This window comes from Salvelinus fontinalis, chromosome 34, assembly GCF_029448725.1.
Source record: "Salvelinus fontinalis isolate EN_2023a chromosome 34, ASM2944872v1, whole genome shotgun sequence".
NCBI lineage: Eukaryota > Metazoa > Chordata > Actinopteri > Salmoniformes > Salmonidae > Salvelinus > Salvelinus fontinalis.
In genome coordinates, this window is record NC_074698.1 from 8,910,772 (window position 1) to 8,932,242 (window position 21,471).

Sequence of the window (21,471 nt, forward strand, 5' to 3'; positions counted from 1 at the left end):
AAAAACTCTCATCGGCCCCAGAGTTGATGAGTACCCGAGATTTCGACTGGTTCCCCCACAGCTGGATGGCAATGGAAAGGGGTGTGAGTAAGGGGAGAGGAAAAGTTCTCCGTATGGCCCACCAGAGTACTCGCCCCTTCTTGATGAGCCTGGGTTTTTAATGGGCAGGTAGCTACGAAATGTCCCGTAGCTCCACAATAGAGTCAGCTCTGTGTGTGGAGTGGGCGTAAGCGCTCAGCTGGAGTCAATCTAGCCCTGCCCAAGCGCATGGACTCCGACAAAGGCGAGTTGGCAGCCCTAGGTGATTCCCGAGAGAACTAGGGTGACGTCGGGTTCACTCGGACATGTAGACTTCGGGGGTCCCCGGGATTCTTCGGAGGCGAGGTGGAAATCGAGGGCGAACGAGAGTGACAGGGCACAGATTCCCATCGATCCTGATGGTCAAGGCTATGAGGGAGTCAAGATTTATGGGCAGCTGCCAGGCTGCGAGCTCATCTTTGATCACTCCGATAATCCGTGAGGGAACATGTCGGACAATGCTTCCGGGTTCCAGGCACTCTCAGCCGACAATGTGCAAAAATCCACTGCGTAGTCTGCCACACTATGGGAGTCTTGACGTAGCTGGAGCAGCTTACGAGCATCCTCTCTCGCGGACAATGGAGAGTCAAACACCTTACGAACTTCCTCCACAAACTCCTCCAGACTGAGGCAGACAGGGGACTGTTGCTCCCACACCCCCGTGGCCCAGGCGAGTGGCCTCCCGGACATCAGCGTTATGATGTACTCTATCCAGAATCTCCAGCGTAGGAGGTAAGCGGGGTTCTCGGGACACTGAGGTAGGCTGGGAGATTACGGGTGTGACCCGCTGCCCAGTGGGGAATCTGCGGAATTGCTTCAGCAATGTATCGAATTTATTTTATTTTATTTATTTTACCGTTATTTTACCAGGTAAGTTGACTGAGAACACGTTCTCATTTGCAGCAACGACCTGGGGAATAGTTACAGGGGAGAGGCATGCCTGGTCATGGTTTCCTGCCAGGGTTTGGAGTCCCTCCATAAGACATTGCAGTAACTCCTCATGTCATCCAATGGTGGCTCCTTGCAGGGAGACAGCATTGTGGAGCTGGTCTGAGTCTGTTGGATCAGTCATGACCAGTTTGTACTATCAGAACTCAGGATAAGACCCAGATGCAGACAGCTAGAGTCACAGATGTTTATTGACCCAAATAGGGGGCAGGCAAAAGACAGGTCAAAGGCAAGCAGAGGTCCGTAATCCAGGGCAGAGTCAATAAGGTACAGAACAGCAGGCTCTGGGTCAGGACAGGCAGAGGTTCGAAAACGGGTCAGAGTCAGGCAAGTACAGAATGGCAGGCAGGCTCGGGGTCAGGGCAGGCAGAATGGTCAGGAACCGGGAAAACTAGGAAACAGAACTTGAGAAAGCAGGGAGACGGGAAAATACCCTGGTAAGACCTAACAAGACAAGACGACACTGGCAACAGACAAACAGAGAACATAGGTATAAATACACAGAGGATAATGAGGAAGATGGTTGACACCTGGAGGGGGGTGGAGACAAGCACAAAGACAGGTGAAACAGATCAGGGTGTGACAAACATGATGCAGCCATCACCATGTTAGAAAACTTAAAGTGTTACTCAGTGTTGTGTTGTGTTGTGCTGTGTTGTGTTGAATTTTCCCCAAACATAACGCTTTGTATTCAGGAAATAAAGTTAATTTATTTGCCACGTTTTTTTGCAGTTTTACTTTAGTGCCTTATTGCAAACAGGATGCATGTTTTGTAGTAGTTGTATTGTGTACCAGGCTTCCTTCTTTTCACCCTGTCATTTAGGATAGTATTGTGGAGTAACTACAATGTTGTTGATCAATCCTCAGTTTTCTCCTATCATAGCCATTAAACTCTGCACGTCCTTTAAAGTAACCATTGGCCTCATGGCAAAATCGCTCAGCTGTTTCCTTCAGTATCAGTATCTTTGTAGCAGTGGTGTAAAGAACTTACAGTTGAAGTCGGAAGTTTACATACACCTTAGCCAAATACATTGAAACTCCGTTTTTCACAATTCTTGACATTTAATCCTAGTAAAAATTGCCTGTCTTATGTCAGTTAGGATCACCACTTTATTTTAAGAATGTTAAATGTCAGAATAATAGCAGAGAGAATTATATATTTCAGCTTTAATTTCTTTCATCACATTCCCAGTGGGTCAGAAGTTTACATACACTCAATTGGTATTTGGTAGCATTGCCTTTAAATTGTTTAACTTCGGTCAAACTTTTCGGATAGCCTTCCACAGGTTTCCCACAATAAGTTGGGTGAATTTTGGGACATTCCTACTGACAGAGCTGGTGTAACTGAGTCAGGTTTGTAGGCCTCCTTGCTAGCACATGCACAAATTTTATATAGGATGGGGGCAGGGCTTTGTGATGGCCACTCCAATACCTTGACTTTGTTGTCCTTAAGTCATTTTGCCACAATTTTGGAAGTATGCTTGGGGTCATTGTCCCTTTGGAAGACCCATTTGAGACCAAGTTTTAACATCTTGAGATGTTGCTTCAATATATCCACATAATGTTCCATCCTCATGATGCCATCTATTTTGTGAAGTGCACCAGTCCCTCCTGCAGCAAAGCAGCCCCACAACATGATGCTGCCACCCCCGTGCTTCACGGTTGGGATGGTGTTCTTCGGCTTGCAAGTCTCCCCCTTTTTCCTCCAAACATAACGATGGCATTATGGCCAAACAGTTCTATTTTTGTTTCATCAGACCAGAGGACATTTCTCCAAAAAAGTACAATCTTTGTCCCCATATGCAGTTGCAAACCTTAGTCTGGCTTTTTTATGGCGGTTTTGGAGCCACGGCTTCTTCCTTGCTGAGCGGCCTTTCAGGTTATGTCGATATAGGACTCGTTTTACTGTGGATATAGATACTTTTGTACCTGTTTCCTCCAGCATATTCACAAGGTTCTGTGCTGTGGTTCTGGGATTGATTTGCACTTTTCGCACCTTTTCGCACTCTCTAGGAGAGAGAACACGTCTTTTTCTTCCTGAGTGGTATGACGGCTGCGTGGTCCCATGGTGTTTATACTTTCGCACTATTGTTTGTACAGATGAACGTGGTACCTTCAGGCGTTAGGAAATTGCTCCCAATGATGAACCAGACTTGTGGAGGTCTACAATTCTTTTTCTGAGGTCTTGGCTGATTTCTTTTGATTTTCCCATGATGTCAAGCAAAGAGGCACTGAGTTTGAAGGTAGGCCTTGAAATACATCCACAGGTACACCTCCAATTGACTCAAATTATGTCAATTAGCCTATCAGAAGCTTCTAAAGCCATGACATAATTTTCTGGAATTTTCCAAGCTGTTTAAAGGCAAAGCCAGCTTAGTGTATGTAAACTTCTGACCCACTGGAATTGTCTTACAGTGAAATATAAGTGAAATGATCTGTCTGTAAACAATTGTTACTTGTGTCATGCAGAAAGTAGATGTTCTAACCGACTTGCCAAAACTAGTTTGTGGAGTGGTTGAAAAACGAGTTTTAATGACTCCAACCTAAGTATATGTAAACTTCCGACTTCAAGTGTAAGTAAAAATACTCGAAATTACTACTTAAGTTAGTTTTTTAAGTATCTGTACTTAAATATTTGTATTAACTTTATTATTTATTTTGGACAACTTTTACTTTTACTTCACTACATTCCTAAAGAAAATTATGTTGTTCTTACTCCATACATTTTCCCTGGCACCCAAAAGTATTTATCAAAAGAACGTGCCACTGCTTTGTAGTGACTGGTTTTAAGTGTAATTAATAACTTCGCCATGCTCAAAGGGATATGCAATGTCTACTTTTATAAAAGTTTACCCATCTACCAATAGGTAGCCTTCTTTGCGAGGCATTGGAAAACCTCTCTGGTCTTTGTGGTTGAATCTGTGTTTGAAATTTACTGCTCGACTGAGGGACCTTACAGATAGTGGTATGTGTGGGTTACAGAGATAAGGTAGTCATTCAAAAATCCTGTTAAACACTATTATTGCACACAGAATTAGTCCATTATGTGACTTGTTAAGCATAGTTTTACTCCTGAACTTATTTAGACTTGCCATGACAAAAGGGTTGAAGACTTATTGACTCAAGACATTTCACATTTTAATTTTTAATTCATGTGTACAAATTTCTAAAATCACAATTTCACTTTGACATGATGGGGTGTGTAGGCCAGTGATACAAAATCTAAATGTAATACATTTTAAATTCAGGCTGTAACACAACAAAATGTGGAAAAAGTCAAGAAGGTGAATACTTTCGGAGGGCACTGGATATTCCCACACCATTCTGTTGTTGTGACCAGTCCAAGCAAGGGTAGAAAAGCTGTTTTTAACATACTTAATTACAATTTTTGGGAAGGAAAGCTATTTCACTCATATTGTTTTTAATTTTACGTCATATTTCATAGAGCTATGGAACACTGGAAAAGTTACTTTCATACATTGCCACCACTGGACCAGAGAGAGACTGTGCTCTGTGTCCACCTCCTGCTCAGAAGAAGCACTGCACAGCTCATTGCGTTTAACTCTGGTTAAAATATACGACTGTATCAGAGAGTGGAGTTAGTCATAGACAGAAGGGGAAGGGAGCTCACACAACCATGTCATGGTACTCTCTGTACCTCATGTCTGACAGACTGTTAAAGGTAGTCTGTATCATACAAAGTGAAACACTATTACGGCAATTATATTATATATTACTTATGAATAATTTAGGCGATTTGAAACCCCCCAAAACAGTATATTCTTGGTTCAGTAATCTTTCGGGAAGATTCACACGCTGGTGGTACAGTGGGCTACTGCTAGTGGCTCAGCGTGAGTTTCTTTTCCTATAATTATAATACCACTCCTCACCAAAGGGAGGCAGTAAAGGCCTGTAGAAAAAAGTAAGTAACAACCAGTATGTGACCTCACTGAATTGTAAGCGGGCCTGCCTAAGGGAGCATTTATATCTCACTTGAAACAACAACGTTACCCGAAACATGGACGTTTCAGTCGAAGAGCTTCCTAATGAGGCAATTCGAGTTTTGGATAGGGAAGTGATCCATTGATATGCATACAGGCAGGGTTGGGCTGAGTGGGTTAAGACTTTCAACTTCTCCAACATGATGCTTCAAGATACAGTTATAACCTTATCCTTTTACTTATTACCAGTGGCTTTGTTCGCTGTCCTTTAGCTATCTACTTAAACCCCGGTCCCCACCCTGACATGATCCATCACACCATACACGCTTCATCCCCCATATTTGTAGCCTACTTACTTGATTTATTTCACCTTTATTTAACCAGGTAGGCCAGTTGAGAACAAGTTCTCATTTACAACTGCGACCTGGCCAAGATGAAGCAAAGCAGTGTGACAAAAACAACAACACAGAGTTACACATGGGATAAACAAACGTAGAGTCAATAACACAATAGAAAAATCTATATACAGTGTGTGCAAATGTAGAAGATTAGGGAGGTATGGCAATAAATAGGCCATATAGGCGGAATGATTACAATTTAGCATTAACACTGGAGTGATACAGTTGAAGTCGAGTCATTAAAACTCGTTTTTCAACCACTCCACAAATTTCTTGTTAACAAACTACTGTTTTGGCAAGTTGGTTAGGACATCTACTTTGTGCATGACACAAGTCATTTGTTTACAGACAGATTACAGACAGACAGTTTACGGACAGATTATTTCACTGTATCACAATTCCAGTGGGTCAGAAGTTTACATACACTAAGTTGACTGTGGATTGGAACAGCTTGGAAAATTCCATAAAATTATGTCATGGCTTTAGAAGCTTCTGATAGGCTAATTGACATCATTTGAGTCAATTGGAGGTGTACTGTGGATGTATTTCAAGGCCTACATTCAAACTCAGTGCTTCTTTGCTTGACATCATGGGAAAATCAAAATAAATCAGCCAAGACCTCAGAAAAAAAATTGTAGACCTCCACAAGTCTGGTTCATCATTGGGAGCAATTTCCTCACGCCTGAAGGTACCACGTTCATCTGTACAAACAATAATACGCAAGTATAAACATCATGGGACCACACAGCCGTCATACTGCTCAGGAAGGAGACGCGTTCTGTCTCCTAGAGATGAACATACTTTGGTGTGAAAAGTGCAAATCAATCCCAGAACAGCAAGGGACCTTGTGAAGATGCTGGAGTAAACAGGTACACAAGTATCTATATCCACAGTAAAACGAGTCCTATATCGACATAACCTGAAAAGCTGCTCAGCAAAGAAGAAGCCACTGCTCCAAAACCGCCATAAAAAAAGCCAGACTAAGGTTTGCAACTGCACATGGGGACGAAGGTCGCACTTTTTGGAGAAATGTCCTATGGTCTGATTAAACAAAAATAGAACTGTTTGGCCATAATGACCATTGTTATGTTTGGAGGAAAAAGGGGGAGACTTGCAAGCCAAAGAACACCATCCCAACCGTGAAGCACGGGGGTGGCAGCATCATGTTGTGGGGCTGCTTTGCTGCAGGAGGGACTGGTGCACTTCACAAAATAGATGGCATCATGAGGACGGAAAATTATTATGTGGATATATTGAAGCAACATCTCACAACATCAGTCAGGAAGGTAAAGCTTGGTCGCAAATGGGTCTTCCAAATGGACAATGACCCCAAGCATACTTCCAAAGTTGTGGCAAAATGGTTTAAGGACAACAAAGTCAAGGTATTGGAGTGGCCATCACAAAGCCCTGACCTCAATCCTATATAAAATTTGTGGGCAGAACTGAAAAAGCGTGTGTGAGCAAGGAGGCCTACACACCTGACTCAGTTACACCAGCTCTGTCAGGAGGAATGGGCCAAAATTCACCCACCTTATTGTGGAAAGCTTGTTGAAGGCTACCAGAAACGTTTGACCCAAGTTAAACAATTTAAAGGCAATGCTACCAAATACTTATTGAGTGTATGTAAACTTCTGACCCACTGGGAATGTGATGAAAGAAATAAAATCTGAAATAAATCATTTTCTCAACTATTATTCTGACATTTCACATTCTTAAAATAAAGTGGTGATCCTAACTAACTGACCTAAAACAGGGGATTTTTACTAGGATTAAATGTCAAGAATTGTGAGAAACGGAGTTTAAATGTATTTGGCTAAAGTGTATGTAAACTTCCGATTTCAATTATAGATATGGAGATGATGATGTGGAAGTAGAGATACTGGGGCACAAAATAACCCCAAAAAACTATTTAGGGATGAGGTAGTTGGGTGTGCTATTTACAGATGGGCTGTATACAGGTACAGTGATCTGTAAGCTGCTCTGACAGCTGATGCTTAAAGTTAGAGGGGGAGATATAAGTCTCCAGCTTCAGTGATTTTTGCAATTGGTTCCAGTCATTGGCAGCAGAGAACTGGAAGATAAGGCGGCCAAAAGAGGTGTTGGCTTTGGGGATGACCAGTGAAATATACCTGCTGGAGCCTGTGCTATAGGTAGGTGTTGCTATGGTGACCAGTGAGCTGAGATAAGACGGGGCTTTACCTAGCAAGGACTTATAGATGATCTGGAGGCAGGTGGTTTGGCGACAAATATGTACCGAGGCCCAGCCAACGAGAGCATACAGGTCGCAGTGGTGGGTAGTATATGGGGCTTTGGTGACAAAACGGATGGCACTGTGATATACTGCATCCAATTTGCTGAGTAGAGTGTTGGAGGTGTCACGTTCCTGACCTGTTTTCCTTGTTTTTGTATTTGTTTAGTATGGTCAGGTCGTGAGTTGGGGTGGGCATTCTATGTTATGTGTTTCTATGTTTAGGTTCATTGTCTATCAACCTGATATGGTTCTCAATCAGGGACAGGTGTTTTACGTTTCCTCTGATTGAGAACCATATTAAGGTAGGTTGTTCACACTGTTTGTTTGTGGGTGATTGTCTTCCGTGTCTGTCGCACCACACGGGACTGTTTCGTTTGTCGTTCGTGTATGTAGTCTGTTCCTGTTCGTAAGTTCTTCGTGTTATTATGTAAGTTCCATGTTCAGGTCTGTCTACGTCGTTGTGTTATTTTGGTAATCATTTCAAGTGTTCGTCGTGTTTCGTTCTGTTAATAAATATTCATTATGTCTTCACAACCCGCTGCGCCTTGGTCCGCTCATTCACCACAAGACGACCGTTACAGAATCACCCACCAACAAAGGAAAACAGGTCAGGAGACAGGAGGCTATTTTATAAATGAAATCGCCGAAGTCGAGGATCGGTAGGATGGTCCGTTTTTCGAGGGTATGTTTGGCAGCATGAGTGAAGGAGACTTTGTTGCAAAATAGGAAGCCGATTCTAGATTTAATTTTAGATGGAGATGCTTAATGTGAGTCCGGAAGGAGAGTTTACAGTCTAACCAGACACCTAGGTATTTGTAGTTGTCCACATATTCTAAGTCAGAACCGTCCAGGGTGGTGATGCCAGTCGTGCGGGCAGCAATCGGTTGAAGAGCATGCAATTAGTTTTACTAGCGTTTAAAAGCAGTTGGAGTGTTGTATGGCAATGCACAATACAAAAAATACTTTCCTTTTAATTTGTTTTGAGAATGTATAAGACACTCCCAGTTAACATTAAGATATACTTTAGACCTATACATAATTTATAAAGAGTTTACAAGCCGTTTATCAACTGTTAGGCTACTTATTCATATAGTTGTACAGTTTATAACTATGTAATAAACAGTCAGTACATTCGTTGAAAAATGTATCTCAACACAATCCTCAGAGCTAAAGGTCATAATATGAATCATCTTCCGACAACAAATAATGATGACGTGTGTCACTGAAAGACAAGTAAAGAGACAAGCTACCAAACAAGTAAATGAACACAGAGGCACGAGGACCAACTCGCTCTTGTCCGGGCGCGTGTACGGGCAAGGCGTGGCCAATTAAAAAGTCGAGTTTGAAGGGAGGGACCCGCGTGCAGCTGCTGAGTGCGGAGGCGAGCAAGGCGGGTGTAAACAGGCACAGAGAGGATAGCTGGTGTAACCGTGGGAACCGAGGGCTGCACGGGGTGGACAGGGGAGGACAACCGGGGAGGACACATAGTAGGGCGCGCCACAACCGGGGCATGTACCTGCTGGTTTTTCCTTGAGTTCCGTATATCCGCATCGGTTGGTGAATGAAACCGATCCGCGTCTAGAACAGACACACTGACAGACAAAGATGGAAAGTCAAGGCAGCCGCTGTAAGATCGTGGTGGTCGGAGATACGCAATGTGGTAAAACGGCGCTCCTACATGTTTTTGCGAAAGACTGCTATCCGGAGGTAAGTGTCCTGATATATATAGGCTTGTTTAGTCTTGCGTTATGAACACGACTGTCAACACTTGAAAACAGGCACCTGGATCATTTAAGAGTGGTAGGTGTACTGTAGGTCATTGCAGTTTGTGAATGAAGCAAAAATGAATGTCAAGACAGACAACAAACAAAATAAACCAAATAGAACGACAGGAGCTTTTTTATTCTAATAATTTAACCCCAAATGTCTTGATTTAAATTATGAGCCAGAGGTGTCAACGCACCTGCGTTAGGCAGAGAGAGAGAGAGAGACGGAAACTGAAAGACAGGGAAATAATGAGTACCTTTAAATAAAAAATGGCCATTATTATTAGTGATTAAACAATATAGACTCATATAATGTATTTCGGAGTGTATTCAATTTCCTCTTTTGATTAATATTGTATCTTGGTGTTATTGGCAACTAGACCTATATATGCTGTTTTAATATAGTCTATATATTTGTATGATTCACTACATGTACGTAGTTGAACGTCTAACCTACGTTACGGCTAGGCTATTAGTGCTTTACTAATCAAGATGCACCCCTTTTTTCAGAACTATGTCCCCACCGTTTTTGAAAACTACACGGCCAGTTTTGAAATCGACAAACAGAGGATTGAGTTGAACATGTGGGACACGTCAGGTAGGACTATTTCTGCTCGCTGCATCTATCTCCTAAAGGCTGATGACAAATCAATCCCGCTGGCTGCTCAGCTTGGCAGTGACGACAGTCCATGTCTGCAACCGGTGGGAGGGCTGCTTCAATCATTTCTGGGGGGGTTTTCAAGCAGCCATCTCTCTGACGAATTGCTTTGACCATGCCAACTTACGACTGACTGACTGGCGTACTTTTGCTTGAGGCATCTGCTATTTAGGATTGTTGTCTCTGCTGAAAATCTCCCGTGCCCGTCTTTTCTCTCAGCGCTGCACTCTGCTTGCATTCCTCTCTCTGCGGAGCGCTGCGTGTGGCTGGGCTGTTCCCATGCCCTGTCCAGGGGCCAGAAGACTGCTAGGGGGGTCGGGGAGGGGCGGGGGCTCAAGCAGAATGGTCGACTGACTGACTGGTCCACAGAAATGATCTCAACCCATCCACACTGTTTCTGTTGTTCTGTTGTTTGACTGTGGTTACAGTTGCGCTGGCTCTCAATTCGCTCCTATCAGTGCCAAATGGCTGCAGATAGTGTTTCTCTGGACGTTAACTGACTTATTTATGCCTCCTTTGTCTATAATGGGTCAGTCAGTGTTTGGTTCCAGGTATGGACCCTCTATCTGAGGGGTTTAGAATACGGATGCCCTCCATGGTGGGAAAGCAATTTAGGGTTGCCCCCTTGAAAGCACATCTCCAGACTCGAGAGGAGATGATTGTGGCCCGTCGGTGTGGAATGCCATTCTCTAGTTTCAGCTCACAGCCCAGGCTGAAGCTGTAAGTGCAGCTCAGGGATCCACTGACCGGTCAAAACAGTATCTGAAACATCTCTGACTGAGTGACTGAGTGACTGAGAAGCCTGGGTATGTAATTGAACCCCCACGGGAATCCCTGTCTATTGCCATAAACATTCCTAAACCTAAAAACATCCTCACCGCGGATGATGATGATGATGATGGAGGTATGGCCGTTTTACACGGTCATATAGATGAGAGTGTTTTCTTTTGAGGGGATTTTCTATGTGTGGGAGGGACCTGGTGTTGACCCTGAGAGTAAATCTACTTGAGTCTGTCAGTGAGGGCTGAAGAGGTCTCTGTGGCTGAGAGGCAGGACTGAGTGGGTCAGAAGTCCTCCTTATCTCCTCAATAGCTTTGGACGGGGTGGGGGGGTGTGTCTTCTGTAATGATAGCAGGGTTGTGCTTCTGTCTGTCCATATCCAACCCCTTTGATGATCACTGACGATGGATGATTCGCCTTTTATCTCCTTTAAAGAGACCATAACCCCCCTCCCTTTACTACCAACATGATATCACCCACCCAGCCTACCAGCCTCAAGCAAGTTACACTCAAGAGTGTGTGCTCACATGCATGCCTATTTACTCTTTGGTTCGCACCAAACACAGATGCTCATGTTTTCACTCCAGATGTAAATTAGTTAATGGATGTTCTCCCATGGTAAAAACACTCCAACATTTAAATAAAGAGAGAAAGGTCAGGTTTCTGCCTCGGATTTCCTGCCCTTCTTTTTTCCCCATATTTTTAATTCCACCTTTCTCGTAACCCCCTCTTCTGCCCTCTCACTCTGCGTTCCCCCTCTCATGTGCGCTGGCAGCAGCATTGTATTGCCAGGGACCATGTGTCTTTTCCACTCCATTTGTCTGGCTGCGTGGCCACTATCTGGACCCACTATGTAATTACTGCGAAGAAGCATTTACATATGTAGTAGACCCCCTGCTGGCCTTCATAAACTACAGTCAGTATGGCCACTATACCACTTACTATACCACTTACCCATGTGTAGCACAGGACCAGGGTCTATAGAAAGCCTATTGTGATCTATAACCAGTGGTAGAAAAAGTACCCAGTTATCATACTTGAGTAAAGGTAAAGATACCTTCATAGAAAATGACTCAAGTAAAAGTGAAAGTCACCCAGTAAAACACTACTTGAGTAAAAGTCTACAAGTATTTCTTTTTAAATATACTTAAGTATCAAAAGTAAATGTAATTGCTAAAATATACTTCAGTTCAATAGTTAAAGTATAAATAATATTCTGAACATTAAGCAAAGCAGACAGCATGGTGTTCTTGTTTTTTACGGATAGCCATGGGCACACTCAGACATCATTTACAAATGAAGCATGTGTGTTTAGTGAGTCCGTCCGATCAGAGGCAGTAGGGATGTCCAGGGTTGTTCTCGTAATAAATGTGTGAATCGGACCATTTTCCTGTCCTGCTAAGCAGTCAAAATGTAACGAGTACTTTTGGGTGTCAGGGAAAATGTATGGAGTAAAAAGGACATTATTTTCTTTAGGAATGTAGTGGAGTAAAAGTTGTCCCAAAAAATATAAATAGTAAAGCAAAGTACAGATACTCCAAAAAAATACTTAAGTAGTACTTTCAAGTATTTTTACTTAAGTACTTTACACCACTGTCTATAACCACCTAGCTCTGTATAACAGGATCAGCTCAGTTGGTTTCACGCCATCTGCCATCCACCTAGTTAGTGGCGGGTAATAAGATGGAGAGGGCATATTAGTAATAACATATCAGTTGAACAGAAGAGACTCCCCGTGGTCTCTGAATATCACTGATTCAATCATTATTGATGAGTCCTTGAGGTGTGTTCTGTTTCAGGAGCTGGAGTCTAGCCTCCTCATTTACACGTTTACAGCCTCTGTGGTCTGATAGGTCTCAGGGGGTTTGGTAGGACGTGTATTGCCATTAACAAGGTCATGGTGCCTATTGTTTTAGTGTGGCAGTAGACCATTGATTAGTTTAGCCTCGGTAATCTGTTGTTCTCCAGGCCGGCATGGTTTCCAGTATTCACAGGATGGAAGAAAACAAAGGTGAGGTGTTGATGTAATTAGGGCCATGACTGTGTCTAGGTACTGTGTGTGTGTGTGTGTGTGTGTGTGTGTGTGTGTGTGTGTGTGTGTGTGTGTGTGTGTGTGTGTGTGTGTGTGTGTGTGTGTGTGTGTGTGTGTGTGTGTGTGTGTGTGTGTGTGTGTGTGTTTGCGTGCATGCGTGCGTGCGTGTGTACCGGTGTCTTAGTGAATAGGATGTTTATTTTAAATTGGCATCAACAGAAACAGGGCCATTATGGCTGTCCAGAATCAGAGGGAAACTGGCAGCTGCTATGTATTCCCCCTGCATTACGCCACGGACCATCTGGTGGATTAAGTCAATTAGAAACTGATTGAGTGGAATGCAAATTATAATGTTTGTCTGTGTGTGTGTGTGTGTGTGTGTGTGTGTGTGTGTGTGTGTGTGTGTGTGTGTGTGTGTGTGTGTGTGTGTGTGTGTGTGTGTGTGTGTGTGTGTGTGTGTGTGTGTGTGTGTGTGTGTGTGTGGGAGAGGGCATAGAATGTGTATGCATGTCTGTTTATCTGTGTTTGGCATCTGTGTATTTGTGTATTTGTGTATCTAAATAGCAGTAGCGAGGACCGGTATATAAAAAGCCAGCGATGACTGACAAGCCGTTGCTCCTTGAGTTCAAATGTCACCATTCCTAACCCCATTCCAAGCTGTGATTGGCCAAGCTAACTGACACTGGGTCACAATAGGTCTGTGCACCAATCAGTGACCAGTACTGGGTGCTCACTGTCACGGGTTCTAATGCTCGTCAGCCAAACTGTCATGCCCCCTGTACTGTGTCTCGTCCCAGTGTGGTGGTGCTGCACCATGGGAACTCATCCAAGTCAGGCCTGGAACATTCTCCCACTCACAGCACAGCAAGGACTGTCCCAGGGAATATCTTAAGTAACTCATGACAGTCAGTCAGGCTTCTCCCACAGTCCCACACCGCAGTCACGTCTCTGTTTATGCTCTCTGACTGACTACGTATGATTCCTATCTTAACAGTTGAAAGACTTGTCTGTTGCGGTTCAGAGAATGTTCTTAGTCATTCTCTAGCTTCACACATATTTTGAATGATTCCTAATTTCGTTAGAGGTGTTAGGTAATGCCAAAAGCATTAGGCAATGTCAAATACCTCTCAATGTCAAATACCTCTCAATGTCAAATACCTCTCAATGTCAAATATCTCTCTACTTGACCCGCCACGTGTTTTATAATGATTATTTTATAACACTTTTACTCACAACAGGTGTTTCTGTAATTAGTGGTGTGATATATTTTTATATATTTTGGATTTGAGAGATAATGCCAAATAGCTTCAAACACCCACACAACCACTACACACACGCACACGCACACACACACGCACGCACGCACGCACGCACGCACGCACAACCACTACACACACACCCACACAACCACTACACACACACACACGCACACACACGCACGCACGCATGCACGCACACACACCCACACAACCACTACGCACACGCACACACACACGCAGTGACTTTTCAACATTTCTGGTGAGTATGTTTTGAACTACAAGCAACATTCTCAGTGCAGAGGACCATTAGGGCATCAAGAGCCCTGTATAAACAAGCTTAGCTCGCAGGGCCTTCCTGTCCCTAGCCTTTTCCACTTGATTCATCTTTAATAGCATCTGCAAGAGCCACAAACCGAAACAGAGATGAAATAAAACCACAACCCCCCCCCCCCCCCCCCCCCCCCTCTACTCTATTGTGGCTGGCTGTAGCTGGAGGTCCTTCAGAAAGCAGAAACATGACACGAGCAGCTCGGCCCGGATTGCCATGTTGATTTACAGTTCTAGACAGAGATGACTGGGGAAGATGCCCTCAGTGAGGTGCTGCATCAGTCGGCCTTCGGTTTGCCCTTCCTCGTCGTGCTGTGATGCTCCTCATCCTCATACGTTTTCATCTTCTGCCTCCTGCACTTGTCTTTTAGGGGTTTGCGAGTACACACTTATTGCGCAAAGCTTTTGTTCGTTTTGCGTGACGTTTAAATCGATCACAACCCTTGGATCGTGGTAAAAATGTCCCCCCCCCCCCTCAAAGTTAAATCTTTATTGTCTTAAATCTTTCAAATAGATGAGCGCATGTTCCTCTTAGCTGCGGTTGACTAACCCACACAGCTGCACTAGCCTGACCTGCCTTGGGGTTAGAACTGCCAAAACGCAAACCTGTTTGTATGATGATTAGCACATAGCAGGCACACCCGCCGGTTAGGTACAGCCGGTGAGTGCACTGTGCACCTGTGTGTCTGTGTGTGTGTCTGTGAATGGAAATGAGTGGTAATGAAGGGTTGTTGTGCCTTCAAAATGACCCTTGTTGACCCCCCCCCCCCCCCCCCCAGAGGAATTATTTCATGAGAAAAGTGTTAGGATCACGCATGGAATCCCATTTCAGATGAACTACCCACCCCCTCCTCTCACCCCAGTTTATCTGTTTGAAAAGGCTCGATGATCATTTCCTCTGCCATTATTTGGCCGCTGGAATGTCCAACGCTGCATTTTGTCGGTTTTAGAACGATTGTTTCAGTGAAGCACCATTATGGAGAACAGCTGTATTCCTAGTATCATAGGGAAGGTGTTACCCGATACCCAGACTATCTTTAGGACCTGAAACCGGTACGTCAGGACTACTTAACCCAAACATGTCATCAGAGCACTTAAACGGAAGTAGTTAGGAGAACCCGTTGGGAAAGATTCCCCCTATCCACCTACGCTTAGTTCCGCTGCCTGAAGAACACTGCCGATGATGCTCTTATACACTTCCAATTCAACACATCGTAAAAGGGTATGTTTCTTTATGTTTCCACGTTCATAAAACAACCCCTAAACACCAAAGACCCTCACTAATAGTGTTGTATGACGCAAACTACCAAATGAACATGGACGGGGCATTTGAGCAGGAGCCGGACGTAAACGCGTGCTACTGCCAGGTTTGCGCTTACAGACGGACGGACGGACGGACGGACGGACGGACGGACAGACAGACAGCGTTGGAATGCATGTGGAGCTATTTTTGGACAGGGGGTGGTGATCTGGCTCTCTGTTGAGCCTCTGGCGGGCGTCAGCTCTGTGGGGGGGAGGGGGGTTTAATCCGGCAACTCCCTGGCCTCCCTTGCGGCTCCCCGTCCCTGGCCTCCCATTTTGGAGCACCTCATACCCACTGGAGAAGAGCCTCCACAGTTGCTGCGTCTCTCTTTTACATGTAGATCACAAGTAATAGCTGTATATGTGGTACCGTTGCAAAAAACTCTGGAAACCAAAAAACAGATTTTTCAGATATCCCGGTTGGAGGATTGATAGATTTCCTGCTTATTCCGTATTGATTCCAGGAATAATCCAACCGGGATTTCGGGAACACCTGTGCATTTTGGGAACGTTACTGGAATCTTGCACCCTAACATGTGGTGACTGTGGATGCACAGCATGTGGACATGTACAGTAGATATCTTATTCATAGATACTGTAGCCACCTCACCGCACACTGTTCCACTGAGTGTCTGTGACAGTGTAGCCACCAAGAGGTCCAGGCTGCAGGGCTTGATGTTTACCCAGTCAGAGTGGCCCCTGGCTGGGTACACGTCTCTGACTCTCCCCCTGGGACTTCTCTTGGTCTGAGTCACTAACACTAACTGTTATGCTACCGTCACGGTGTTGGAGGAGACCTGGATGCCTGTATGCTTAAGCCAGAGAGACAACAGGACGCTGGATAATTGAAAGAGGGAAAAGAGAAGAAAACGTGAAGGTACGAAGAGAAAGACAATAGTCTGACATGGCTAGTTTCACGGCCAAATGAGGGTGGTTTAAAATGAACCGTGTCCCTTCTCTCTCTGTTTCAGCTTTTTCTCCACCACCACCATCATTCTCTCTCTCTCTCTCTCTCTCTCTCTCTCTCTCTCTCTCTCTCTCTCTCTCTCTCTCTCTCTCTCTCTCTCTCTCTCTCTCTCTCTCTCTCTCTCTCTCTCTCTCTCTCTCTCTCTCATCCTCTTTCTCCTTCCCATGTTCTCCCTCTCTGTGATGGCTCATTAGTTTGCATAACTCTGTTCTGACCTGGCGTCAGCGACAGTGTGTAGGAGAGGAGGAGAGGAAAGGAGGAGAGGAGCAAAGGGAGGGTAGGAGTTGTGAGAGGGCCAGTCAGCCTCACTGACAGGAACACACAGCCTATAATTAAACACACAGAATATCCCATTTAAGTCTAACACACTCGCTCAGACAAACGCACAGATGCGACTATGCAGGCACACATGCAAACACACACACACGCCCGCGTACATACTTTTTTTGAATAACCTAACAACTCAAAGGAAACATGCATACAGTACACCCAAGGTCATGATCCTCGCTGGGCTTATTATGTGCTGTGCTCTTTCGAGTGGTATACTACACAGCCCCATGGTCCACTGCCCACCTGCCCCGGTTCCTCTCCCTGTTCCTCTGCCCTCTCACTGCCTCCCAGCTCCTAATCTAGTCACATGGCGGCTTTTGGGGGATTCCATCTCTCATGACATCCTCCCCTCTGATCCCTCTGCTATCTGATGATCTCTGTGATCTCCGTATGACCGGCTGACCTTGGTCACAGACAGACAAAGGCCCTATGATACGTCTCTGTCTGTACCGCCTCTCTTAAATATGACTGTAGACTCACTGGGAGGTGCTCGACACTGGGGCTTAACATACAATCTGCTTAACATATTCACATCAGGACACATAGTGATGATTGGTGCACATATGGCTCTTATATACTTAGGTGAATACTACTTATTGTTGTATTTTTTGATTGAACTTTTATTTTGACAGGGACTCATGCTGAGACCAAGGTATTTTTTACAGCCTTGCATTGATAAATCAATACACCATCAAAAGCACATCAATATACACTATACACATCAATATCCTGTACACATTAATATACACTATACACATCAATATCCTCTACACATCAGTGTACACCATTCATATCAATATACACATCAATATCATGTGCGCATCAATATACAATATACAATATACACATCAATATCCTGTACACGCCAATATCCTGTACACATTAATATACACTATACACATCAATATACACTATATACATCAATATCCTGTACACATCAATAATACTCATAATTATACTATACACATCAATATACACTATACACAACCATATACAATATACACATCAATATCCTGTACTCGTCAATATACACTATACACAACAATATACAATATACACATCAATATCCTGTACACATCAATATACACTATACACAACAATATACAATATACACATCAATATCCTGTACTCCTCAATATCCTGTACACATCAATGTACACCATACACATCAATATACACTATACTCATCAATATCCTGTACACATCAATGTACACCATACACATCAATATACACTATACTCATCAATATCCTGTACACATCAATGTACACCATACACCTCAATATACACTATACACATCAATATCCTGTACACATCAATGTACACCATACACATCAATATACACTATACTCATCAATATCATGTGTGCATCAATATACAATATACACAACAATATACAATATACACATCAATATCCTGTACACGTCAATATCCTGTACACATTAATATACACTATACACATCAATATACACTATATACATCAATATCCTGTAAACATCAACAATACGCATAATTATACTGTACACATCAATAATACACATCAATATACTGTATACATCAATAATACACATCAATATACTGTACACATCAATAATACACATCAATATACTGTATACATCAATAATACACATCAATATACTGTATACATCAATAATACACATCATTATACTGTATACATCAATAATACACATCAATATACTGTATACATCAATAATACACATCAATATACTGTACACATCAATAATACGCATAATTATACTGTACACATCAATAATGCACATCAATATACTGTATACATCAATAATACACATCATTAAACTGTATACATTAATAATACACATCAATATACACTATACACATCAATATCATGTACAGATTAATAATACACATAATTATACTGTACACATCAATAATACACATCATTATACTGTATACATCAATAATACACATCAATATACTGTATACATCAATAATACACATCAATATACTGTATACATCAATAATACACATCATTAAACTGTATACATCAATAATACACATCAATATACACTATACACATCAATATCCTGTACAGATTAATAATACATATCATTATACTGTACACATCAATAATACACATCATTATACTGTATACATCAATAATACACATCAATATACTGTATACATCAATAATACACATCAATATACTGTATACATCAATAATACACATCAATATACTGTATACATCAATAATACACATCAATATACTGTATACATCAATAATACACATCAATATACTGTATACATCAATAATACACATCAATATACTGTACACATCAATAATACACATCAATATACTGTATACATCAATAATACACATCAATATACTGTATACATCAATAATACACATCATTATACTGTATACATCAATAATACACATCAATATACTGTATACATCAATAATACACATCAATATACTGTATACATCAATAATACACATCAATATACTGTATACATCAATAATACACATCATTATACTGTATACATCAATAATACACATCAATATACTGTATACATCAATAATACACATCAATATACTGTATACATCAATAATACACATCAATATACTGTACACATCAATAATACACATCATTATACTGTATACATCAATAATGCACATCAATATACTGTACACATCAATAATACACATCATTATACTGTATACATCAATAATACACATCAATATACTGTATACATCAATAATACACATCAATATACTGTACACATCAATAATACACATCAATATACTGTATACATCAATAATACACATCAATAATTGACATCAATAATAAGCAAAACACAATCATAGAAAACAACATTTTTTTCAGTAAAAAATACCTCAATCAGCCTTTTGAATTGTCCTAGAGCCTCCGATTCATCCAATTTTAGAGACCCTTGAAGATTATTCAACAAGTAAGGTGCAAAAAAACTGAAAGCAGTCTTACTTAACTCAGTGGAGATCAAAGGGATACCCAGAGATAGCCCTCCCTGAGACCCGGCCTGCTATCTCTTACGTCTGTCTATACGTTAACGATGAAGTAAGGCACAGCGGAAGTTTATGCAGGAGGGATTCATAAATGAAAAAGAGTGCAATGCATCGGTCGACGGGATTTCAACGAGGGCCAGCCTACTTTCTGATACAGAATACAGTGATGTGTACTGAACCTATCGACCTTATGGAAAATACATGCTAATGATCAGTACATCCTGCTAGATATCTCCAGTACCAGTGGTTTGTACACACGCTAGCCTATTTACATTGTAGTCATTTAGCAGACGCTCTTCTCCAGAGCGACATACTTGAGTAATTAGGGTTAAGTGCCTTGCTCAAGGTCATATCGACAGATTTATTTCCCACCTAGTCTGCTCGGGGATTGGAACCAGTGACCTTCTGGTTACTAGCCCAACCCTCTTAACTGCTAGGCTATCTGTCGACCCTATCAACTGCTGGGGACCGCTAGGCTATCTGTCGACCCATCTCAACTGCTGGGGACCGCTAGGCTATCTGTCGACCCTATCAACTGCTGGGGACCGCTAGGCTATCTGTCGACCCTATCAACTGCTGGGGGCCGCTAGGCTACCTGTCGACCCTATCAACTGCTGGGGACCGCTAGACTATCTGTCGACCCTATCAACTGCTGGGGACCGCTAGGCTATCTGTCGACCCTATCAACTGCTGGGGGCCGCTAGACTATCTGTCGACCCTATCAACTGCTGAGGACCGCTAGGCTATCTGTCGACCCTATCAACTGCTGGGGGCCGCTAGACTATCTGTCGACCCTATCAACTGCTGAGGACCGCTAGGCTACCTGTCGAGCCTATCAACTGCTGAGGACCGCTAGACTATCTGTCGACCCTATCAACTGCTGGGGAACGCTAGGCTATCTGTCGACCCTATCAACTGCTGAGGACCGCTAGACTATCTGTCGACCCTATCAACTGCTGAGGACCGCTAGGCTATCTGTCGACCCTATCAACTGCTGAGGACCGCTAGACTATCTGTCGACCCTATCAACTGCTGGGGACCGCTAGGCTATCTGTCGACTCTATCAACTGCTGGGGACCGCTAGGCTATCTGTCGTCTTTATCAATTGCTGGGGACCGCTACACTATCTGTCGACCCTATCAACTGCTGGGGACCGCTAGGCTATCTGTCGACCCTATCAACTGCTGGGGACCGCTAGGCTATCTGTCGACCCTATCAACTGCTGAGGACCGCTAGGCTACCTGTCGACCCTATCAACTGCTGGGGACCGCTAGGCTATCTGTCGTCTTTATCAACTGCTGGGGACCGCTACACTATCTGTCGACCCTATCAACTGCTGGGGACCGCTAGGCTATCTGTCGTCTTTATCAACTGCTGGGGACCGCTACACTATCTGTCGACCCTATCAAC

General features: G+C 43.1%; 1 protein-coding gene across 1 annotated transcript in view; it reads left to right on the forward strand.

Moving 5' to 3' along the window:
• Window positions 1–8,947: 8,947 nt before the first annotated feature.
• Window positions 8,948–21,471, forward strand: part of LOC129833018 (rho-related GTP-binding protein RhoN-like) — a 41,489-nt gene continuing 28,965 nt past the window's right edge. Inside the window, exons 1-2 of the mRNA XM_055897233.1 lie at window positions 8,948–9,323; window positions 9,893–9,980. Of these exons, the coding sequence (XP_055753208.1) occupies window positions 9,222–9,323; window positions 9,893–9,980 (190 nt within the window). The 5' untranslated portion in view covers window positions 8,948–9,221. The remainder of the gene's footprint in view (window positions 9,324–9,892; window positions 9,981–21,471) is intronic.